Source organism: Coptis chinensis, chromosome 1 (genome assembly GCF_015680905.1).
Source record: "Coptis chinensis isolate HL-2020 chromosome 1, ASM1568090v1, whole genome shotgun sequence".
NCBI lineage: Eukaryota > Viridiplantae > Streptophyta > Magnoliopsida > Ranunculales > Ranunculaceae > Coptis > Coptis chinensis.
In genome coordinates, this window is record NC_141456.1 from 46611627 (window position 1) to 46637975 (window position 26349).

A 26349-nucleotide genomic window follows, 5' to 3' on the forward strand; every position below is an offset into this window, starting at 1 on the left:
AGTTTTTATTTCCAGTTAGTGTCTGTTTATGTCCCAAGCAAGTAATTTCTTACTACCCCATAATGGGTGGAACTCCTATAGAGTTGCATCAGTTTTTATTTTCTATATTAGTATGTTATAACTTTGTTTTGCAGATGTTCCTGAATTTCACGCGCTTTAATGGTATTTTTCCTACCCTCTTTATTTAAAATACTTTGAGGACAAAGCAAGCTTCTTGTTTGGGGGGTGCATAGAAACACTATTAGAATATAGATATGTATAATATGCATTTGTTTTCTAGTTAAAATTTCAAAAATTCAAAAATATAAATAAATAAGTTTATGTTATACACTTAGGAATATTGGTATTGTTTTCTTTCTCTATGCTCTTAATAATCTAGAAGTCTCACGTAGCTTTTGCATTAGAATAATTTTTAGAAACTTAGGTTAATATGTAGGTAATAATCTTTGCATCTATCTATAAATATATTACATGAGTATCTATGATTGTTAGCGATAAGTTTCAAATCTAGGCTAGAGTACTTATTCTACAAATCCTGTAAGAATATAGCCTAAAGCCTTATATGAGCTTAAACATTTGAGAAATGACACAAGGGAGAAGTAAAATCCGGATAGAGAAATCACACGCCCACTTGCTTGATCACTATACCATATCCTAAGCGAGAATTTAGGCCCTCTTTGGATCGATATAGCGAGAAATTCAACCCTTATGAAATTATTTTCCGCTAGTAAGCCCCTCCGAGCCTTCCTTAGCCTTTTAAACCCCAAATTCATTTTAGCCTTTCATAAAACAAAAAAAAAAAAAAAAAATATATATATATATATATATATATATATATATATAAATAAAAAAATCAACCTACCCAAGTTAAAATAAGTCTGAGAATAGGATGAGTGAAGAAAGAAGAAGAGAAAAACCTGTGCAAACAAATATTAGTTAGTTCCTTCAGAAAATAAAGAAAAGAAAGTTTCCATCCAAATGAAAAAAATAATAATAATAAAATAAAATAAAATAAAATAAGAAACAAATAAAAGAAAATAAAGAGTTAGAACTCCAAAAATAGAATCAAAGGAGTCAAAAGCCAAAGAAAAAGAAAAATATGGCTAAGGATGGAAACAAAGTGTAGAAGCAAAAGTGAATAACAAGGTTTTCTCTAGTTACATAATACGAAGACTCTATTATCTCAGACTTGGTCTTTTTGAATATCCATTTCCTTCCTTATTAAACCATCTCCTAAACCCCGCAACACCTAATAAAGACCTCTAGCTCAATTAGGAATAGGTTAGTGTGATAGTAAGTGACAGATGTGTTTGATCGACTCCGGCTTCCTTGTGTGTCATTGAGTTATAAGGTAAAGTGTGCCCACTGCACACTGGAGTAGCGAAACTTGAGCGGAAAAATCAGAGTGGTTTTTGTCTTGACATTTATGTGAGGACCTACTTAAGGATACTATTCCGAGTTTTTAGAAACGGACCTACTATTGCATTTCATAGTATTACTTATTGTATATATGTTTATTGTAGAAGATTGATTATTATGCATATATTAGATTAGGTTTCGACTTGATTATTCTATATTCATTGCTAGTGAGATGTATAGTTAATTTAGAGCATGAATAAGGAAACAATAGTTTTATTTCTTAGTCGTTGTAGTATAGATGAAGTTTGTGAGTACCTTCACTGGAAAACTCTCACGAGGCTATAACTCGTCCACTAGGGAATTCCTAGTGGTTTAAGGCCTTGTTGCATATGGTCAATGCAATCGCACTCAGCGAAACGAGGTTAGTTAGAACTCCATTTTTTGGTCACTTATTCTAATTTCTCATATTTGCTTGAGGACAAGCAAAATGCTGTTTGGGGGTGGTTTGATAAGAGCCCAAAACTGTAGTTTTAACCCCTTAATAATCATACTCTTAGACCAATTATGTGAGTAATAAATAAGAGTTAACACTGATTACGTGTTTTTATGTATTTCAGGCAGTAAAGTCAATTATGTGCAGAAATGTGCTACTTTAGCGAGATAAAGGAGTAAGGATTGGTTGCTAAGAAGTTCTGTGATAACGGCCAAGATTCAAGGAGACAAAGCCTTCGTAAATCCCGGTCAAAAGCTGAAAAGTCAACATGGGCAGAAATAGTGCATAAGTCGGTAGAACTTCCGAAGACCATATCTTTGGACTCAGACCTCGGAATTGGGCCTACCTTATGCCAAAACGACCGGCTCGGAAAGAGCTTTGCAATGCTTTAAGCCATGGCCAAATCAGAGGAGCAGAAATGGACAAAAAGTCTGTTGAGACCAAATCCAGCTGAAGAGCCCTTTTCGGACTGAAAATATTGGGTTTTGGGTCCGATTTTCTGGCCCAAAACATGGCTCCAAGCCCATACACGATTTTTGGATCTGAAGCATATAAAAACAAAAGTTTAGCTCTTTGAAAAATGGTAGCTAATTAGACCTTAAATATAGATAATTCTAGATCTAGTTTTAATTGTTTTTAATTAAGTTTAGTTTCATTTCATTCCTTGTTTTAAATTAAACTTGGAAAATATTGTTATTGCTTGATTAGATAAATAAAATAGTAGATTCTTGTTCATTTTGATTTTTGTCATTTACAATTATTTAGATCTAAATTCCTTTATTACTTGTTATTCATTTCCTATTTATTACCTGAGATTTCAATTATTGTTTAGTAAAATTGCATAAGATAGAAGTTTTATATGATGTCTAGTTTTAATTCAATGGGAAATGATAATAGTATGACTGAAGGCTAAACCTCCATTAGAGGGGGTTGAAGAAGCCTTGATGAAGCTTGATCCTTGTTAACTTAGAAATCGTCGTGAGAGTTTATTCCAGTCTAGAAGGTCGTTGATTCCCCATGAGAATGGGTGGACGACCTCACATGCTAGTTATTGATTGGTAGAGATGCCATGTATAATTAGGGATTAGAATTACTATTTTGATATGCGAAGCATTCAATTTGGATCACGATGAGTCTTTGTTAGTTGATTAAGTCGAGTTAAGGTGGATTCAATTCCCTTTAATTCTTTATCTAGATTCAAACCCTTAGCATTCTATCATTTTGTTATTCGTAACTTGTTAATTGAATTCACCTCGTAGTATAAAATTCCCCTCGTAAATCTCTCATTAGACTTTGGACTGATAAGTTGACACGAAACCATCGCATGCTAAAGAACTAGGAGTGGAACGAATCATTTACTCCCCTATATCTCAATAGGATTGAGAGTAAAAATGTCTTTGATAAATCTAGTAACAAAGCAGTTTTAGTTTTACTTTCGTTTAGAGTTTCATCGCTTTATTCATTAGTAAAACTATTCATTTTACGTATATCAGGGCGCACATAGAAGGACTGGTACCCCACACCGACGTCCTTGGTGCTTTTCTTGAGGAAATAGTGAGAAATGATATCGCAGCCGGTTATCTGGGGTTCGCCAGTTTTATTATAGGAATTTGCGGCATACATAGTCCACCAAAAATTCCCGATGCCTTGGCATGGGGGGATATTGAAATGATTACATACATCAATGTCCAGAAGGGTGAGGGGAAGCCGTAGACCGGCAATTATTTGACCCACCGTGACTACGAGGTACCCCAAATGGCAGGGAACCAGGTGGGGGTAATGCGTGGTAGATGGCATGTGCTCTAGGTTTATGCTAGTAGGAATGCCATAAGCAACCCTAATTGAGTCTAAATTAGGGCGGCGGCATCGAGATGGTGGAGGTAGCAGGGAACCTTGACGCCCCAAGGTGGATGGTACCATCACAGAGGTGGCAGGGGGTGGAGACGCTACCCTGAGGGATGGAGAAGAGTCTGAATCGTCGAATTCGGTGGTCGACATCGGAAAGGTAAAGGAACAGACGCGAGATATGAACAAACCCAAATAACCAGTTCAAACTAAAATAAAGGGAGTTCAGAAAATGTACCGGTGGGAGCAAGGAAAGAGATGTTAAGCCTGAAAAGGATGCCAAAAAGTGGAAGGAAGTCGCCGGAAGAATAATGAAGTACACACTGACAAAAACCGATTAGAAATGAGAGAACGATGGCAGAACAAGAGAAGGAAAAGAAGGAAATGAGAAAGAGGAAGAAGGAAAGGGGTTTAAAAAGGGGAGGGGTAAAAGAGTAAATATGGAGAGGTGGTGAATTCGAGGAGTCAGAGGAACAATCCAGCCAGGATGAGACACATGGAGGCACGAGACACGAGGGCGGCTGCAAGCACGCGTGATGATTATAGTTCCCATCATGCACAAATCGAGGAAAGAAAGAGTGTGGGCGGTGGATAAAAAAGACAAGCGATGAAAGTTCTCGACCCCAGATCCTTTAATAGGACCGCGGAGTCAAGAAGGGGCATTTGTAGTGGCACAATGTGGGGAAGTAGACTAAGTCGGGCACGGCGCGGGATAGGATGCCGATTTTGAAGAAGAAAAAGGGGAGCACAGAATCGCGGATCATGGAACCCTAGATCGTGGACGTGGCATATGTACGGTAGGGGGGCGAACCGTGAGATGGGAGGACATGTGGACGGCTCAGAGAGAGAGGAGGAAGATATAAAAGGAACAGTGTGGGGAGAGAGAAAAGGGGGGCCAAATTAGAGAGAAAGAGGAGAGAAAGAGAGAAAAAGAAAGAAAGAGGGAGAGAGAGAGGGATTAGGGTTTTTGTGCTCATACAAGGTGCATAAAGGATTTACAGGACAGGTTTGCAAGGGTGAGAATGGAAGTTTCACAACCCTTTGTTTCTTCTAAGGAGACAATTAATGGGGAGGGAAAATCCACTAAAGAAATTGAAGGTGTTGACAGGAAGCTCGAACTGTGTTGAGAAGACAACTCCCAACCAAAGATGTCTTATTCGTGTTCATGTTATGAAGCTACCGTCCATGCTTACAAAGGTTCTTCATGAAATTTCTGACATACTAGGGACCCTTTTAGAAGGCAAACCTAGACAGATAGATAAAACCTCGACATTGCAGAAAGGAAATAATGGTGTTGTTGATGACAGCCCAATTGAAGTCTTTAAGCAACGCATAGTGGATGCCATTGAAAGTGAAATTAAGTCTGGTAGCAAAGCAATTGACAGTGATAGGGCTGAGAAGTATATAAGTATTTGGCGTTAGTTTCTTCTTATCAGAGATAATCCACATCAGCATAACTAACTTCTAACTAATTCAGTTATTAGTTCTAACAGTTTTCAGTTATACTCTAACAGATTCTGTTGTAACAACTTACAAGTCTCTGGTATATAAAGAGTAAGTGTAATAATAGAGAAGTCAATGAAATGAATTGTAATTTGAGTTGATGTCTCATTATCTTAATATGGTATCAGAGCCAGGTTTAATGGCGATTATGCGTGTCACACCCCAAATTTCAACAGAATTCGAAAAAAACCATATTTGTTCCCGACTCTTCGATTTTCGAGGTGTGATGCACTCTCAACTCCCAAAAACCCATAATCAGTTTAAATACGCGGATAATTAAAAACAGATAAAATTTTAAGATAAACAAAAGTCCTCTTCATTTCAAAAATTCACAAATCTGATTAACTTACAAATCTCCTTTCAACAACTCTTTAATTATAATTACAACTGAAAATACAAAACAACATTTGTCTCAACTAAAATCTCCACCTCAAGGGAAAACAAAACATATCCTAAATGCGACGCTAATGCAAACCACAAGCAGCAGCCAACCTTCTTCAACACTAAACCTGTCAAGACTTATCAACTATGTTCATTTAATGAACACACCCAATAAGCAAACAAGCAAATCGGGTCAGCATATAAACAATGCTGGTGTGAGTAGCCCTAAACTACAACATATACTTATACATATATATACACAATAAATAAGGCAGTTAGTTTCCCCACCGAGGCACCTTAACCTCCAACGAATAATACAACATCCTTAAGTACCATAATTAAGGCAGGTAGTTCCTCCACTGAGGCGCCTTAGCTTCCAATAATAAAAATAATCATATTGATATGTACATACAACATGTAAGGCAGTTAGTTCCTCTACTAAGGTGCCTTAACTTCCCACTAACCACACAACAAACCATACACATAATAAAAAGGCATTTAGATCCTCCACGAGGCGCCTTAAGTTCTAACTAAACTAATAACCAGCCAAGCATATTCTATACTTACTGCACTTCATGCTCAATTACAGAGTGGGTCGTCTCTACACAAGTAATTAGTTTGACCCACCCTTCTGCAAAACTATATACAATCATATATCTAAAGATATATCATTAACCAACATATTACCATGATTATATTATTTAAGGTTTTCTTTGTGTGTTCCTAAAATCACGTCGTAACTATGTCTTACCTAGTTTCCCTGGCTACCACAATCGCTACCCAACGCTGAACATGTACATCCATATGCCTCCCCTCACATAATGAACCACTCCGTGCGTAGCTACCCTAAGCGGGATATCGCATACCAGATAACCCTCACACGAAATCCATTATGTGAGTACTGCCACTATTCGGCATAAAATATCGTGCGTCTCGTTCTAATTTTTTTGCGATTGGAATAATCAAGCCACTATTCAGCTACGCCAGAAGGGCCATTCAGATTCACTGAAATGCCAGAAGGGCCAATCACATTACTTACACCAGAAGGGCCATTCAGATTTAATGAAACGTCCGAAGGGCCAATCATATCACATACGCCCATCACAAAGGCCAAATCACATGAGTTGTGGTAGCTAGGTTCTAGGATTTTCGTTACGTAATTTATTTAAGTGTCATACATTAGTATCTCATAACGATTTCACTCTATCACGTGCCAAATAAATTATTGCACTAAGCCACCATATTTGGAAAATCTCAATAATAATTCTTGTTCTATCTCATGCCAGTATACTTAATTGTACTGAAGCTCAATGTTTCTTGTTATAATAAAAATCCACATTATCACGTGCCAATACTATTCATTGCACTATATCCAAGCATCTCTATATCAAATCTCAAAACTTATTATTTCACGTGCTAATCATATATTGCACTACACTATATGGAATATCTCAAGCCTTTATAAATACTACAATTCATTTAAGTAGCAACTCATAATGGTAATCAATCATGTAATATATTCTCAATATAATTATGTGAAACCAATATTTATATGCTTTACACACTACTCACGTCAAATCTTAATTAGATAATGACAAACAAGGTTATACAATTTTTGACAATATTTTATTACTACATTTGTCTATAAAATTAAATATGTGAAAATCTGGAAAAAGTCAACATTCCACATTCCACAGTTAACGGTCAACGGTCAACGTTCAATGTCAAAGTCAACCTGTCATTTCCATGTTCAACAGGTTCAGGGTCATAGCCATGGTTCATGGCTAAGGTCAAGGTGCATGGCTCATGGGCTCATGACTAAGGAAATGGTTTGGACCCAACTAGCCAAGCCTAAACCCAAACCTTAGAACCCGGCCCCAAAAGTCTAAAATGACCTAGTGAATCAACCTGACCCACTTTAAAACATATGGACCAAGCCCAAAACAAAAATAGAAAAAACCGGTCCAAAGAAACCTAATGTGAGCCGGCCCAACAACAAAATTAGATGTCGGCCCAGCAACTAATATAAAAACCGGCCCAAAACTAAAATAGATTTTTGGCCCAAACAAAACCAACCCACTTGCTTCCGACCTAAGCCCAAGCCCAATTAAGAGGAACCAGGTCGTCTCCTCCTCCTTCTTCCTCACAGCCGCTCTTCCACCAGCCACCACTAACCACCCCCGGCACTCCAAAACAAACCGAACCAACTCAGTTTTGCACCCCCTGAAAAACCCAACCTACCGACACCCACAAAACTCGATTCCTCTCACCCTCACCAGTGCCAGCAACTCTAGCAGCTCTCCTCCACCAGCCACCACTGACCACCCACCGACACTCCAACTAACCGAAACCACTCAGGAGGAAAAACCCAACCAAAAGACACCGAAAATTGGAAGTGAGACTGGGTGCACTGGGTCGCGATCTCGGTCACCCAAACCAGCGCACCAGCTCAATCCCACCACTATCGATTCTTCTCTTCCTCTACTCACTTCCTCATTCCACCGGTTTGACTCCCTGCGAAAACCCCTAATACTTTAATAAATCCAAAACCTCAATTCATTGATCAACAACCCTTCCTCAAAATTGTATTGACATCCGCCATTAACAGTTATTCAAAGCTTCCAACAGCACCCTTTCTCCACCACCAAATCATCCCCAATCATCAATCAATAATTCAATCAACACAACAAGAGTAGAATATACAAATAGTTTCAAATAATATACAAACAGTTCCAAACCGTATACAGGACAACTGTTTGTTTTGGCTCGCCGCCATTAACTGCCTCCAAGCTTTGATAGTTCAAATTTCGATTTCAGAGTTTTCAACATAGTTTAACAATACAACAGGACGCCAAATAAAAACAGGATAATGAGCAGTAACAATAGGCAGAAACCTTAGACAGAGAAATATGTCTGTATACACCGGTACACGAAAAACTATAGATTCGGTGAAATAGCAAAAATAACTACTCACCTTAATCAAAAGCTCCACGAATCCCTCCTAGTCCGAATCGTCGCGCTCCAATGCTCTAGAAATCAAACTTTTATCTCCGCCTCTATTTTATTTTATTTTTATCTAAAAACCCTATTCTCTGAAAAAAAAAAATATTATATATATATATATATATATATATATATATATACCCTAAGCCCAACAGACTCGGGCCCAGAAATCAGGCCCACGTATCCCAAATCTAATTCAGCAAATTAAATTAATTAATTAATTAATAAATAAATAAATAAATATGTATTTTAAATACGGGCGTTACAATGCGATCCACCATTGATGCTCATCAAAGCTTCTGTTAACAGTGATTCTTCTCTTCATTACTTCAAATACTAATCAAATTCACTGATTAGAATCAGTTAAGTGTCTCTTTCTGCAACTAAATCTTTAATTTCTTCTTCAATACTTGTTCTTTTTCATCAATCTTCATTAATGGAACCTTCAAACAATCATTCAATGACATCGATCAATATTACTCATTTCATTCCTATCAAACTAAACAAAGATAACTTTCTTCTATGGAAATCATTATTTGTTCCAATTCTACGAAGTAATGTTGTACTTGGTTTTGTTGATGGATCAAATGTTTGTCAATCTATGTTTCTAACTAATGATTCTGGAAATGCGACTGCGTCTATAAACCCCTTGTATCTTTCTTGGCAAAAGAGTGATCAAACACTACTTATATGGTTAAATACCACAATATTTGAAAGTCTTTTACCATATGTTATCGGTTCATCTACTGCTCGTGAACTCTGGTTAGTTCTTGAATGAAGATTCTCAGCTTGTTCGCGTTCTCACATTTCTCAACTGAAGAACAAGTTACAAGCCATAAAGAAAGGAGCATCTACAGATAATTAAACAAATTTCAGGCAACTTGATGGCAGCTGGAATTGTTATTTCTGATGGTGATTTAGTTGATCAAGTTCTTCGTGGACTAACTCATGATTATGATTCATTTTGCACTTCAATACGTTTGAGAACTGAAGAAGTCTCATTTGATGAATTACATGGTCTTTTGTTAAGTGAAGAGATCAATGTCAGTGATAGACAAGGTGTAATACTTGAAACTGCTCCACAAGCATTTGTTATGAACTACACTAGTTCAAACTACAATACTAGTTGTGGAAGAGAGAGGAAGAGGAAGGAACTTTAATCAAGGGAGAGGATCAAATTCTGGTAGAGAATTCCACCCTATGCAAGGTTCTGGATCTAATTCTAGTTCCAATGTCCAAACCAAAGAACAAGTTCCTTCACAATGGCAGCAAAATGGAACTAATAGCTCAAGGCCTGTCTATCAAATCGGTGGCAAGACTGGACATGTTGCAATAGATTGTTACAATTGCATGAATTATTCTTTACAAGGGTGAATTCCACCTTCCAAACTTCAAGCAATGGCTGCACAATATTCTTCACAGTCTCAAAGCTCTAATTCACAGTCCTCTCAAAGCTATGATGGTAACTCTTCTTCCAATCCTTATTATCAGAACTATAATGCTTACATCTCAGATAACAATTCTACTCCTACAAATAAGTCATACTAGATAGCTGACACTGGAGCAACACATCATCTAACTCCTGAGTTGAGTAATCTCTTATATTAAATGATTATGTTGGAAATAACAAGGTCATTGTGGGAGATGGAAAAGATCTGTCAATCTCTCATATTGGTAACTCTATATTTAATACACCATATTCATCATTTAGTCTCAAACATATTTTACATGTTCCTACTATCGCACAAAACTTGTTATCTGTCCACAAATTCACTAAAGATAATGACTGTTCCATCACATTCACATCATCCTCTTTTTATGTCAAGGACAACAATTCGGGCAAGATTATTTTCCAAGGGAACCATAAGAATGGACTCTATCCTCTGACATTCAAGCTTAGCTCAAGCTCTTCTTCACCTCATTCAAACTCATCTCAGTCTCACAATGGAATTTCTACTGCATTTCTTGGAGCCAAAGCTACTACATCTATCTGGTATCAAAGAACTGGACATCTATCTCTTTTTGTTTTAAATAAAATCATTTTTGATTTTCAGCTATCATCTGACACTTGTAATAAATCCAGTTTTTGTACTGCTTGTAAACTTGGTAAAATGACCAAGCTTCCTTTTGCTTTATCACAAACTGTAAGCTCAAAGCCTTTGGAGTTAATAAATTCTGACCTTTGGGGTCCATCTTCAATTCCCTCAACAAATGGTTTTCTGTATTATGTTTCATTTATTGATGATTGGTCTAGATTCACATGGATTTTTCCCCTGTTTCATAAATCTGATTTTTTAACAAATTTTCAATCTTTTAAAACAAATGTAGAAAACCTTCTCAATCACAAAATCAAAATCCTTAGATCTAATTGAGGGGGTGAATACATTAGTAAAAGACTGAAATACTTCCTTCAGTGACAAGGCATTTCTACTCAATATTCTTGTCCACATACACTTGAACAGAATGGCATGGCCGAGCGGAAGCATAGGCATATTACAGAAATGGCTAGGACACTTATTACCCAAAGCAATGTACCTCCTCTATTTTGGGTCAACATCTTTCAAACATGTGTTTATCTAATAAACAAAACACCTCCAAAGTTTCTAAACTACAATCTCCACTTCATATTCTCTTTCTACAGTCTCCACAAATTATTCATTTTTTAAAGTATATGGTTGCTTGTGCTTTCCTTGGTTGAAACCTTACAACACAAATAAACTTCAAGCCAGAAGCGAAAAATGCATCTTCATTGGTTACAGTCTTGATCACAAAGGTTACCAGTGTTTGGATCCTATTACAAATAGAATTTTTGTGTCTAGGCATGTTTTATTCAATGAGCATTTTTTTCCATTAAAAAATAATACTCCAACCTCTATTCCTTCAATTCCATCAACTACAAAACTTCTTGTTCCATCCTTATACTCATCTGACATAAACAATACTTTCATTACACCATCAGTTACTCCAAACTCAAGTCAATTAAATGTTTTTCACAATTCTAAACTTTCTGCCACTTCAAACTCTCAAACTAAAATTGCAAATGTTTCAACTAGCTCTCCAATTGCTATCACAACTGCAGTTGACACAAATGTCTCTTCTTCTCATGTTCCTGTACATGTTCAACCTACTGTTAGAACTCTCAAAAAATCTCAACCACCAAGTCATTCCATGACTACAAGAGCAAAACAAGGAATCCTTAAAAAGAAAGTTTATTCAGCCACCAAGCATCCTAATACTGCTCTCATTTTAGAAGCCAATGCTCACATTCAAGTTCCAACATGTCACACTCAAGCCATGAAGGATTCCAATTGGAGATCAGCAATGGCATCATAATATAATGCTCTCATTCAGAATAAGACATGGATACTAGTACCTTTTGATCATTCTATGAATCTTATGGATAATAAATGGGTGTATATATAGATTGAAAGAGAAAGCATATGGTTCAATAGATAAGCACAAGGCTCGACTAGTAGCTAAATGATATCTTCAACAAGCTGGCCTTGACTTCAATGAAACTTTCAGTCCTATTGCAAAATCAACCACCATAAGGCTCATTCTAACGCTTGCAGTGCATTACAACTGGTCTGTGAAACAACTTGATGTGTCAAATGCATTCTTGCATATTGATCTAAAAGAAACTATTTACATGACTCAGCCCCATGGATTTATTGATCCTCACAAGCTTACATATGTATGCAAATTGCAGAAATCCTTATCATGGGAGCTTTACTGGAATATGGTTTTGAACTAGCAAAAGTAGACACATCCTTATTTGTGAGAAAGTAAGATGATACAATCACCATCATTTTGATTTATGTGGATGATATATTACTCACAGGAAATTCTGCTGCATATTGTCACACTCTGCTTGGACTCTTAAGTCAATATTTTGCAATGAAGGATCTTGGGGAGATTTATTACTTTCTTGGAATGCAAATACATAGAACAAGTGATGAAATGTTTATGTGTCAGAGTAAATATGCTTTGGAGGTACTTAAGAAAGCATCTATGGAAAATGCAAAGCCATGTTCTACACCATGTTCTACAACATAAAAGCTAAATAACTTCTCTAGTGACATATTGCCTGATCCTATAGTCTTTAAAACAATAGTGGATGCCCTACAATATCTTTTATGGACAAAATCTGATTTAGCTTATGCGGTAAATCAATTTTGTCAATTTATGCATGCCCCAAGAACATCACACATGTTGGCAGTGAAAAGAATACTGAGGTTTCTGAAGGGTACTATTACTCATGGCCTAAAACTCACAAAAGGCTTCTCAATGATAACAGCTTATTCTGATTCAGACTGGGTTGGTTGTCCAGACACAAGGAGATCTACAAGTGGCTTTTGTATTTATTTTGGAAATAGTCCTATCAGTTGGAGCTCTAAGAAGCAACCAACAATCTCTAGATCTTTTACAGAAGCAGAATATAGATCTCTTGCCTACACATCAGCTGAACTCTTTTGGCTCTCAATACTTTTGAAGGATTTACATGTTTTTCTCAAGCAACCACCACTTTTATTATTTGATAATGTAAGTGCAATCTCACTGTCCAAGAATCTAGTCCTTCATGCACGTATAAAGCACATTGAGGTAGATTTTCACTATGTAAGAGAACTAGTCACTTCAAATGCTATACAACTGCATTACATTCACACACATGATCAAACTGTTGACATTTTTACAAAGGGGCTTTCTTCAGTCAGATTTTCTCTACTTCAGCACAAGCTATGTGTTTTACCAAACATTAGCTTGAGGGGGTGTATCAGAGATAATCCACATCAGCAGTCCACATCAGCATAACTAACTTCTAACTAATTTAGTTATTAGTTCTAACAGTTTTCAGTTATGCTCTAATAGATTCTGTTGTAACAACTTACAAGTCTCTCATATATAAATATCAAGTGTAATAATAAAGAAGTCAATGAAATGAATTGTAATTTGAGTTGATGTCTCATTATCTCAGTACTTCTTAGGATTTGGGCACTTGCATTGGGACATGACATGTTAGCCCAAACATCCTCCTTGTTCCAGATCCGGAGGTAGAGAGTGAGGATGCCTCTGTTCTTATTCCGGGTTCTTCTCATGCATCTGAAACATTAAGGTTCATGGGGGAACATGGTACACAGAGCAATGAAAATTCTTCCAAAGCAATAAGCTCATTGAACATGGAGGACAAGAGTTTGCAAAACAGTGGTATCGGGGTTCCGATTAGCTTGGCGGCAAATTTGGACCCTTGTGATGAACCAATGTGGGGTTTGGCTTTTCTCGTTGAAGCTTACATTTCTCCATTGGGAGGAAGCGATCTGATGAGTCCCGAACCTTTTACGGATCTATCGGACCAAAGATGGCATATTCACATAACAGATTATGACTGCGTGAAGGATACATGTAAAAGCCGTTAGCCGAGGAAAAAGCCTAGACTTGTAGAAGGCATGTACTTCTGTGAGCTGAACACGACCATTGAGTACTTGGTTGCTATGTATATCGTGCTTGCAAGGAGGCAGGCTCGGGTACTCAAGGAGGAGATGCAGGAGGGGTCTTCATTGTTCACTGTGTATGCTTATGTTCCGGTTGCAGAAAACTTTGGGTTCGCAAATGAGCGTAGAAGATGGACTTCTGGAGCTTGTAGCACTCTACTTGTGTTTAGCCATTGGGAGACACTTGAGGAGGATCCTTTCTTTGTACCCAAAACAGAAGAGGAGATTGAAGAGTTTGGAGATGGTTCAAGTGTTCTGCCAAATACAGCAAGGAAACTTATTGACGCCGTGAGACGTCGTAAAGGCCTTCCCGTAGAGGAAAAAGTAGTTCAGCATGGTGCAAAGAAGAGAACCTTTGCCCGCAAAGTTTAAAGATCATTACAATAGTTAATACAAGATATATCTGTTGGTGTTATCCCTCACATGAGGAGAGAAACGGAGCTGATTCGGCGTTGGAGATGTCGAGGCGCTGAAGGCCAAGGAGTAAGCGACAAGGCGTGCCTTTGAATCAGTCCAGAGTTTGGGCGCGACCCACGCTCATATGAGGCGCACCCGCGCTCATAGCTCCAGTGTTTAGGCGTGACCCGCGCTCATAGCTCCAGTGTTTAGGCGCGACCCGCGCTCAAAGGGGGAGCACCCGCGCCCAGGTCTAATTTTGTGGGCTTCGCTAAAGTAACCGCAAAATTTGTTTTTTGGTATAAAAACAAAATCAAGGTTTTGGAAAACCTAACCAAGTCAGAAGGATTGGAATCCAAACTAAAACAAAGAGACAGAAACCCAATCTTGAAAGCTATCAAGATTGAGAGATAACCTTTATAGAGATACAACCCTGTAAAGAGATAAGAGTGATCTAGTAAGGTGAGAGACTGAAAGGAGAGATTGTAATCTTTCTTCCCACTTTATAAAGAACTAGCTCTTGTAGAAGTAGGCACCATTGGCCGAACCACGGTAAATCTTTGTTTTGTGGTTTGCTTTTACTGCTTTACATTATTATCTGTTGTTAATAGTTGTTTAGCGAGTTGGGCATGTTAGTATAGGTTGTAGTTGATATTTAGAATTTGTCTGGAGTTGAATTGTGTTCAAATACAAGTTATCTGTGTAGTGGGGGAATTGATTGGTATTAGTTTAAACCCCAACAAGTGGTATCGGAGCCTTGGTTAGAATAGCCTAGGGTGTTATCTGAATCTTGGTCAGAAGGTGTTTGACGAAATTTCTGGGAAAAGATTTGAGGTTAAATAACTTGTAGAGATGGACCATTCCGTGAACACTTGCATGATGAGTCTGAATAGGAAGAACTACACCATCTGGAAAGCCAAGATGGAAGACTTGCTATACTGCAAGGACTTAGCACTTCCCATTGAGAATGAGGGAGTAAAACCCGAGAAAAAGACCGATGATGAGGCCGAGTGGAAAAACTTGATGAAAAGCGATTGGATACATTCGAATGAATGGATTGACGGCGATTGTCTTTCACCATGTGTCCCAAGAAACTACAGCCTTCAGTCTGTGGAAGAAACTCAAAGACCTTTATGAGAGGAAGTCGGGTAGAAACAAAGTGCTAGTCGTTAAGAAGTTTGCAGATACGAAGTACCAAGAAGGTTCTTTAATGTCTGAGCATCTTAATAAAGTACAAAATATCATCAATCAGATGCATTTGATGAAGATCAATTTGGGAGACGAAGTTGAGGCTTTGTTTCTATTAGGCTCTCTACCCGGAAGTTGGGAGACATTAGCAGTTTCTCTACACGGAGCAGCCAAGGATGGAATTGTTACCATGGAGATGGCTACCACGTCTTTGTTGAATGAGGAGACTAGAAGGAGTGCAAGAAGCAGCTCTTCTCACTCAAGAGTTCCTTTTCACAGAGAACCGGGGAGAGGTCGAAACAGAAAACCATCTCGTTCTAGAGGTGATGTATAAATCTAGGGGTGAAGCTAGAACTCCTAAGGCGAGAGGCAATGTTACTATTGTGCCACCAAAGGCCACTTTCGGATATGAGTGCGTAAGAAATCGAAGAGGGATGAGAAGAATAAGCTGTGTACATGAAGACATGGTGCAGAGGAACGAAAACACAGCAGAGATACTACCACACTAGTCGGCGACCTAGTGGGGAATGTCGGTGTGGTGTGGTGTCTTTGTCTTAGTACCTCATGTCGATATCTGAGTGGGTGATAGATACTGGGAGCATCCTATCACATCACACCGCCTGAGGGATTCTTCACTACCTACGGTACCTGTGGTGAATATGGTGAAGTAAGGATGGGCAAATGTGGAGTCTCAAGATTATAGGCATTGGAGATGTTCATGTAGAAACCAATGTCGGCTACACCTTGACACTCAAGGATGTAAGACATGTCCCCGACATACGGTTAAGCCTAATTTATTTGGAAAATTAGATGATGATGGCTTTGTAAACTTCGTTTTGGTAACGGGTATGGAAACCGAAAGAGAGGTTCCATTGTAGCAGCCGAGAGGAAAAGAAAAACTTGCTCTTTTACAAAACAAAGGCTAGTTTGTGTAAAAGCGGGGTTTAACGCGGTAGAAGAAGAAGCTTCATCTGAACTGTGGCACAAGAGACTCTGTCACATGGGCATAAAAGGGATAGAAGTTCTTGCTAAGCAAAAGGCCGTGCCAGACATTAAAGGTACACATTTAAATACATGTACTCATTGTTTGGTAGGAAAGCAACACAGGGTGTCTTTCCAAAGATTCCCGTCTCACAGAAAGGACACTGTCCTTGAACTAGTGCACATAGACTTATGTGGTCCTATGAGAGTAAAGTCCCACCAGGGAGCTTCGTACTTCTTGACATTCATTGATGATGCGTCAAGAAAGATATGGGCCTATAGTCTGAAGACCAAAGATGAAGTACTTGGCGTGTTTGAGAAATTCCACAGCATGGTGGAAAGAGAGATTGGGAAGTTGTTGAAGTGTATTCGCTCAGATAATGGGGGTGAGTACATTGGGCCATTTAAAGAGTATTGCCAGAGTCATGGGATTCGTCATGAGTAGACCGTTCCCAAGACACCGCAACAGAATGGAATAGCAGAGAGAATGAACTGTACCATTATAGAGAGGATGAGATGCATGCTATCTCACTCTAAGCTACCTAGAAGCTACTGGGTAGAAGCAATGCGTCTGCGGCGTGCATGTGATCAACCTGTCGCCGCAAATCCTCCGAATAGTGATTATCCGAGAGAGTATGGTCAGCGAGAGATGTTGATTATGGATACTTGGTGGTATTTGGGTCGCGGGGCATTTGTGTATATTCCGAAGGATGAGAGATCCAAGCTTGATGACAAAGCCAAGCGGTGCATTTTTTCCGGGTTATGGAGATGAAAAGTTTGGTTACAAACTCTATGATCCGATTAACAAGAAGGTAATCCAAAGTCGAGATGTTGTGTTCTTAGAAGACCAAACCATAGCAGACTTTTGAGGAGGGTGAGAAGCTACGGGCTTTCACCAATGATCTTGTTGATTGAACCGAAGTTCCTTTTGTGGAGCGTGCGTAAGGCATTGAGAATGCAGAGAACCATGAGTTTAAAGCTCGTGATGAGAATCCTATTGCTCATGATGGGATAGAACCTATTGGTATAGAAGATGCAGATGAGATGCATGAACCACCACCGTGAGCAAGCGAAGTGCATCCTCCTGAGGCACCAGCAGATGGGGCAAGGAGGTCTGACAGAGGGAGACTAGCTTCAACCAGGTATCCACCACATACGTACGTGCTACTATCAGATGGTGGAAAACCTATGTACTATCAAGAGGCACCTTGAAGGTACGCACAAAAGAAAAGTGGTTGAAGGCCATGCATGACGAGATGGATTCTTTGCATAAGAATCACACTTATGAGTTAGTTGAGAAACCCACAGGGAGAAAAGTTCTCAAGAATAAGTGGATATACAAAGTCAAGCATGAGGAGAACAATCCTCACCCAAGGCACAAAGCTCGCCTTGTTGTGAAGGGATTCGGTCAAAGGAAAGGGATTGACTTTGATGAGATTTTCTCTCCTGTAGTGAAGATGACTTCTATCCGGGTGGTATTGGGTATGGCCGCAAGTATGAACCTAGAGGTTGAGCGACTAGATGTTAAGAGAGCTTTTCTTCATGGAGACCTTGAAGAAGATGTCTACATGGACCCCGAGGAGGGTTTGAGGTCAAAGGCAAAGGAGCACCTAGTATGCAAGGCGATAAAGAGCTTGTATGGGTTGAAGCAAGCACCGAGACGATGGTACATAAAGTTTGACTCCTTTATGGCGAAGCAAGGATACAAGAAGTCTGCTTCCGATCATTGTGCATTTGTTCAGAGATTTCCAGATGGGGATTTCATAGTGCTATTGCTGTATGAGGATGATATGTTGATAGTTGGCCCAAACATCAACAAGATATCCAAGCTGAAGAAAGACTTGAGTAAGTCTTTTGAGATGAAGGATTTGGGTCAAGCAAAGTAGATAATTGGGAGGCGGATCACTCGTGACAAAAAGAGTGAGAAGTTGTGGCTTTCTCAAGAAAGCTACATTGAGAAGGTGTTGAAGAGATTCAACATGGATCAAGCGAAGCCAGTCAGTTGTCCGCTTTGTGGCCAGTTTCACATGACCAAAGAGATGTGTCCTTAGGGTGAGCATGAGCAGAGTCAGATGGGAAAGATTCCTTATGCATCCGCAGTGGGTAGTTTGATGTATGCCATGGTGTGTACTAGACCGGATATTGCTTTCGTCGTTGGTGTTGTAAGTCGATTTCTGTCAAATCCGGGTAAAGAACATTGGGAAGGTGTTAAGTGGATATTGAGATATCTCAAGGGCACTTTCAAATTGTGTTTGTGTTTTGGTGAAAGTAAGCCCTTACTTGAAGGCTACACTGATGCAGACATGGCAGGTGATGTTGACTCGATGAAGTCCACCTCTCGGGTTATCCGTTACTTTTGCGGGGGGCGGTTTCTTGGCAATCTAAGTTGTAAAAGTGTGTTGCCCCTCCACTACTGAAGAAGCGAGTATATTGCAGCCAATCGTGTTGCAAAGAGATGCTATGGATGAAGAGGTTCTTCGACTAACTAGGGCTAAAGCGTAAAACGGTTTGTAGTTATGTGACAATCGAGGCGCCATCCATTTGAGCAAGAACCGAAGTTTTCATTCTAGATCCAAGCACATACACGCGTTATCATTGGATTAGAGAAGTACTCGAAGACAAGCATTTGTGTATCGAGAAGATCCATACCGACAAGAACGGGTCGGATATGATGACCAAAATCTTACGAAAGGTAAGTTTGATATTTGTTATGCTACCGCCGGAATGGTAGCAGACTCCTCCTGTTGATTTGGAAATTGCATGGAGGTATCCCCCCTCACTGTTCGGGAGGGGGAGATTGTTAGTGTTATCCCTCACATGAGGAGAGAAATGGAGCTGATTCGGTGTTGGAGATGTCGAGCCGCGCACGCTTTCGAGTAGCGCACTCGCTCGTGCCTTTGAATCACCCGAGTTTGGCGCGACCGGCTCATACGAAAAGCGCACCCGCCATAGCTCCGATGTTTGAAGCGACCAGCGCTTCATATGAAGAAGCGCACCGCCATAGCTCCGATGTTTAGCGACCAGCGAAGCGCAAAGCGCGACCGCCGTGTCTAATTTTGTGGGCATTTCTACAAGAATCGCGAAAATTTTGTTTTTTTGTATAAAAACAAAATCAAGGTTTTGGAAAACCTAACCAAGTCGAAGGATTGGAATCCGGACTAAAACAAAGAGAGATTAAACCCAATCTTGAAAGCTATCAAGATTGAGAGATAACCTTTACTGAGAGATATAACCCCAGTAAAGAGATAAAGAGTGATCTAGTAAGGTGTTGAAAGGAGAGATTGTAATCTTTCTTCCCACTTTATGTTAACTAGCTCTTGTGGAAGTAGGCACCATTGGCCGAACCACGGTAAATCTTTGTTTTGTGGTTTGCTTTTACTGCTTTACATTATTATCTGTTGTTAATAGTTGTTTAGCGAGTTGGGCATGTTAGTATAGGTTGTAGTTGATATTTAGAATTTGTCTGGAGTTGAATTGTGTTCAAATATAAGTTATCTGTGTAGTGGGGGAATCGATTGGTATTGGTATAATCCCCAACAATATCTGTATCTCTTTAAAATTCAAACGCAATTTTGAGCATGAGTTTGATTATTACAATATGACTAAATTCATTTTATCGGTACAAAATTTGAAAATTCTATTCAAATAACTCTCGGTCTTAATCATTGTTTCTCATGTTTTAATTGATGGATAAGAGTTTATGACTTATTGGATTGTACTCGTAGTTGTTTTTGTTTCTTACTTTCTTGTGCATTATGTTTGTGCCAATCAATCTGATTCATATCGACCTTCTTTATCAATATATAAGTTTGTATACATATGACTGATGGGTTCAAAAGTTCTTCCATTCTCAACTTACCAGAATGATATGATCAAGAACTTTTATTTAATACATTTGTCATGTAACATATATGCTACTAAGTATGATGGGTTAAAGTGCAGAGTGTTTTCTGTTGGTCATCTTTCTATAATCACCTTGGTTCTTTATTCAACATGTTAATTTTGAAAACATTGAGGATCATTTTCTACTTCTGGCAGGCGACTCGTCCTATAGACCACTTTGTGAAGGATGATTTGACTTCTGGATAGGTATTCTCTCTTCCCTAAACATTGATTGACCTATATATTTAATCTCCTTTGTAGAATGAACTTAAAAATTTGACTTTTCTTCGGTTTGTTTATTCTCTTTTACTGGAAATAGGAGGAAATGACATCCTGGCGTGCACAAGTTGCGTCTTTAAAAGAAGATCTGGGTAGATCACGTCAAGAAATGTCTGATCATCAGCAACTTTGTCGTCAGTTAGAAAAGATGTCCATTTTCTTTTGATATTGTTTGCATTTGGGAATTTCTTAATCCCTCTATAATTTTAATTTATTTGGATTTTGTTATATGGCCAGGAATTAAAAGACGTCAAAGATCAAGAGCAGCATTGAAGCGTAAGGTACTACTTCTGCAGCTTAGTGCCTTTTAAATGGATTTCCTCTATTTTCGTGATTTGTGCTTAACTATGTCTGATATCATGATTTAGCGTGCTGAATCATTCACCTCCTCTTCTTAAATCTTATTGGTTTCCTGTGATCCTTAATCATAGGCTCAAAGTTTGGTGTCTAGGATTTTACTCCTTAGTTTGAAAGTTTTCTTCTATCAGCAACTTGACGCCTTCTGCTTAGGGAAAAGCTAAGTTACATTAGCACAGTACGAAGTGTCTGACAACTCAAAATATCAAAACTTTAGGTATATCACATACAATGTGTCCTATCCGACACGGATTTTTAAAAAATATAGAGTGTCCATGTAACATGGGAAAATGTCATTATATGACATCGAAATGGATTATCTCTTTTTATTAAATTATTTATTTGTTTTGATCCCATCAGTGTTCTTTGATAAGCGCTCGTTTGTGTTCTTTAATTTCTAAAGGTTACTAAAAAGGTATCTACTGGTCCAACATTGTCCATTCTATTTGAATAACTTTGACTGGCATGTTCATATAAAAAATCATGGAGAATGTTTATCTTCTGTTGGTATGTTTCTTACTTAGAGTAGGCATTATTATTCTTTTTAATGAAACTTATCTTGCGTGTCAGTTTGGCTTGGAAAATTTCACTGATAATTGGTTGGCCTGTTTGTCAACTCTGATGCAGAGAGTAAAAGTAATATCTGATCTGTTAATATCTATTTCAAAACCCGAGAGACAAGAAGCAAGGGCAAAAGTACGACACGATTCTTTGAGGCTTGGCATTGTGGGAGTGATCAGGTACAGTCCGTTACCTTGTTATGATAACAAGGGGAGAATAATCTTAAAAATTAACTTACATTATGCGTTGATTTCTCCAATTCTAATGTCATAATTTACGGACCCTATGGGAACTGAACGGTGATTATATGATAAATCCTGGCTTACCATCTGTTCATTTCGATATCTTTATTCTGCAAGTTCATCCCCATCCATGTAGTTGAGGATGCTCTGTATTTCTTTGGCCCGCACAAGTATTTTGAATCACTTATAGGAGAGTTTTGGGATTTTCCCTCTTGTACCAAACAAAGGAATTGCATGGCTATTTGAATTTGAAACATGCTAGAGATGATGCAGATCCTTCTTGTTTTTCCGCTAGATTAGTCAACACCAAGAAAAATATGCTCAATAGCCAAAGCTTTTTTGCTGATTCTAGTAACAAAAGCACTTTAAGAGACAACTTATCTTACTTAGCTGCAATTCTTTTTGCACTTTCAATGTACTTATTGTCTAGTAAGCATCCCTATCACTGACTTTACTATTTTTTCTGCTTCTATGTGTGTTCATCCTCTAACTGCAGAGCTGGAACAATTATTTCCGAGACATGGGAGGATGGGGAAGCACTGAAGGATTTGAATTCACATCTGGTATGTATTTTTCAGCCCTTTGTTTCTCTGGAACAGTTAGGAAGTCTAGTCACATGCCTGACTCGGGTTATCTTATCTTATATCTTATCTTATATATAATGGGAAACTTGCCCCGTTTATTAGTTGCCGTATTCTCGGTCTTAACCCAATCTTTTGGTCCAAAGGGGTACCCGAAAGTTTCACCCACAAAATTTCCTCCACTTCACGTTCAAAGGGTAAATCAGTCATTGCGTGTTTCCAACACTTAAAACTCACGAAAGTTGGAAATTCTAGACCAACAGACGCACTGCTTCGCCTACAATTTTCATGAATAAACCGATAATCCACCCCCTTTTAGAATTCAAAAAAGGGCCTACCATTCGTTGCCCTTTCTCCATATTCGTACCCTTTTGCTGCAGAGAAAAAAATTCCTTTAATCCATCTTTGTATTCTCAGTTTTAATATATCCCTCTAATCCTCTACTTCTCTTCCTTTCAAACGAATTGTTACGGCTGTTAACACTGTCGGAATGGAACAAGTTGTTATTTGTATTTTTTTTTTTTTTTTTTTTAAATGTTTAAAGTTTTCATCATTTTAGTTCTTTCTTGGTTAATGTGTTATTTGCTTTGTTTCGCCAACAAGGTGCATAGTATTAGAGATAGGAATAGATATCAGAGGCGATTTCGAGCACCTCATTCGTCTCCTACATAAGGTATTGACATATATTGCCTATATTGTTACTTAATTTTCTTCCTGTTTTTGGGTATTTAGTTCCCCCTGCATAAATTCTTTCCAGCCAATAATTTAATTTTTAGATATTTGACATTGTCTATTACTGTTTTCCGTTTAGCATCCAGTATACAAACTCTCCCAATGTCGACGTATAATCACAGCTTAGGTAATTTTTTCATTTAATTTTTTGTCTCTTTAAAGTTGTTGCTTTCAGATAATTGATTGTTATCAATGGATGCAGATGACAACTATCTTAATAACCCTTCAACGTCATCACCACTATAATGAAGCCCTGGGTTTTATAGATGTGCTATGAATTTCGTTCGAGATGAAGATTTCCACCCATACATGTTGCCACAACCTAGAATTTGCAACAAATGTGGAGCAAAACAGTTCGTTCATGAAACCGCAGAAATATGTTGCTCAAAAGGAAGAATAAATCTCCCGAGACCATCAGCACCACGTGATTTAGTTCAATTGTTTCGTGATGAAGGTGACCTTGGGAAACATTTCACAGAAAACATACGGTCATACAATCATGTGTTTGCATTTACTTCAATGGGTGTTGTATATGATGAAAATGTAACTCTCATCTATTACTAACTAAGGATTGGTTGACCCTTTTCTTCTTAACGTCTGTTGTATGGTCATGAATCTCGACAGGTTCAATTTTGTCCTTTTGGACTCTTCTTTTGTGAAAATCTTTTAGTTCCAAAATATTTTACTACAATGCACTTTACACAGATTTGATTGGAATTTGGTGGAGTTGGTTTCTATTACAAATGTCATTTTTTGGGTTCTCTCAAGATTATGTGAGTTCCTCTTTCTATGTTTTTATTCTTCCTCTATTCATTGTCTTACTAATCATCCCGTAATTTGTACTGATGCTTTAATTTGAGAAAGAGAAACTTGCAATAGGTATGAGTTATTCACTCATCCTTATATATATATATATATATCTTAAAAGTAGCTACTTAAGTTAACTTTAAAATACGTACATAAGTAAAATTTCACCTACAAAATGAATTTAAACCTATTTTTTTGTGGATATGATATACTCAATATTAAGATCATCTCTACAAAATTTCACCTCATTTGGAAATCTCTAACATTGACATAAAACAATTACAAAAATTTAACATTTCTGGACCGTTAGATTTCTTTTTAAAGATGACAATAATTTTTATCTATGTTAGAGGTTTCCAAATGAGTTGAAATTTTGGAAAGATAATCATTATGGTGAGTGCTTCATAACCACAAAAAATTAGGTTTGAATTCATTTTGTAGGTGAAGTTTTACGTACGTACTTATTTTAAGTTAACTTAAGTAGCTACTTTTTAGAGAATTACTGTATATCTATATATACTGTTTGGCTATAGTGACACCCTTATCTTGCCACCCTTATCTCACACCTCTCCTGGTTCGTTAGATCTAATCCTGAGATTATCAGATCTAATTTATTTAAAAATCGTGAAATTTCAAAATTTCAGAAACCAAAAGTAGGGGTAAAAACATCTTTTACGTCTCATCTTCTAAAAAAAACAAAAAAAAACCAGATCTGGATCAATTCCGTGAAAGATTAACCCATTAGTGAGAGGATCAACAACTCGAGAATAAGATCAGTAATCGAGTTGCATCTGGTCCAACTTACGGTTTCGAATCTTAGTAATCGAGTTGCATCTGGTGTAATTGGGTTTTTATTGATGAGCCTGAGATTGTTGGGATTTTGAATTTTAAGGTTGCTATTTTTCCATCTAAGAGTTTCACTAACACGTTATGAATCGCCATTAGAGAGAGATTAACAAGTTTTCACGACCATCTTCTTCTCCTCCCTCACTCACTCACTCTCTGTCTGGCACTCATGCTTCACCAGATGCAACTCTAGAGAGAGAGAGAGAGAGAGTTAATCATCATTTGGCACGTGATTTTCAGTTCACTTGAGATGGAGAAAACACAGAGAAATCATGGTTTCTCTTGCTGTTGAGATGGGGAAAGAGAGATCCAAGGTGTGGATTTCCAATTTGATTTAGGAAATGACGTTTTTACCCCCATTTTGTTGTTTGAAATTTGGAGTGTTAGATCTGATCATCTTAGAGTAGATCTAACGTACCAAGAGGGGTGTGAGATAAGGGTGGCAAAATAAGGGTGTCACTATAGCCAAACCGATATATATATATATATATATATATATATATATATATATATATATATATATATATATATATATATATATATATGGAATTGACATACACAATCCAAAAGCAGAATTGCACATTGCTCTAAGGGCTGATTTTTGGTAGATAGTATCTCCCTACCATGGATAGTATCTCTACAAAAAATCAGCTCAATCAGATGTGTCTAGTCTTGTCAAAGAGTGTCAAAAGAGTGTTAAAATTCTGGACCGTCAGATAAATTTATAATTTGAACTCACTTTTTGGTAGGGTTAGACATGTTCAAAATAGCTGATTTTTTGTGGAGATGATTTCCATGTTGTGGAGATCACATCCCTTTAAAATCAGCTTTTAGTTCATTATGTTGGTAGGTAGGATTGCGTATGTCAATTCTGTATGTCGATGTGACCCGATATATATATATATATATATATATATATATATATATATATATATATATATATATATATATATATATATATATTAAATGCTCAAATATTTGTTGGATTTCCAGTCTAGAAAGTTCTCATATTTTTAGGATAGACTAGAGTCTGAGATGGGAATTACGTGTGCATAACGGCTAAAGTTTTTATTTACTTTTTTCCTTTAGTTTTTCTTTATCATACCTAAAAGTTTTCATTAACGACAATGTGAAATTGTTCCTTTCAAAGTTTTCTTAACAACATATTGTTGCAATATAATGTACATATTTCCCAAAATGAATAGTCATACTTCTGTGTGTAGAATATCCTTTCCCATCTGCAATTTGATCAATATTGATTCTTTGTTTTTGCTTTTGGATAAATGTGATTCTCATTATAGTTTGAATATTGTGGCAGGGAATGTTCCATTACAATCGAGGTAAACGATGGGCAAAGGCATGATATGTGGGTTACCTCTTCAGAACATTAGAATATGAGCAATGCATGTAGTAAACACTGTGTT

General features: G+C 37.8%; 1 protein-coding gene and 1 pseudogene across 12 annotated transcripts; both read left to right on the forward strand.

The window, feature by feature from the left end:
* The first annotated feature begins 12769 nt into the window (after window positions 1–12769).
* LOC147524295 (uncharacterized) lies at window positions 12770–14445 on the forward strand (annotated as a pseudogene).
* Window positions 14446–20216: 5771 nt separating this feature from the next.
* Window positions 20217–23976, forward strand: LOC147524296 (serine/threonine-protein kinase TOUSLED-like). 12 transcript variants are annotated; one of them, XM_086602859.1, is made up of 9 exons: window positions 20217–20257; window positions 20677–20727; window positions 20840–20933; window positions 21037–21080; window positions 21784–21896; window positions 22456–22522; window positions 23144–23213; window positions 23352–23399; window positions 23475–23976. In XM_086602859.1, exons 3-7 carry the CDS (start codon window positions 20846–20848, stop codon window positions 23210–23212), a joined length of 381 nt encoding a protein of 126 aa, XP_086458985.1. In that variant the 5' UTR covers window positions 20217–20257; window positions 20677–20727; window positions 20840–20845; the 3' UTR covers window position 23213; window positions 23352–23399; window positions 23475–23976. The 12 variants fall into 12 exon arrangements, 4 of the variants coding, with proteins under 4 accessions (XP_086458985.1, XP_086458991.1, XP_086458971.1 ...); XR_015219172.1 differs by having other exon boundaries at window positions 20241–20727; window positions 20840–20949; window positions 23359–23399; XR_015219177.1 differs by having other exon boundaries at window positions 20242–20727; window positions 20840–20910; window positions 23359–23399.
* Window positions 23977–26349: the final 2373 nt, after the last annotated feature.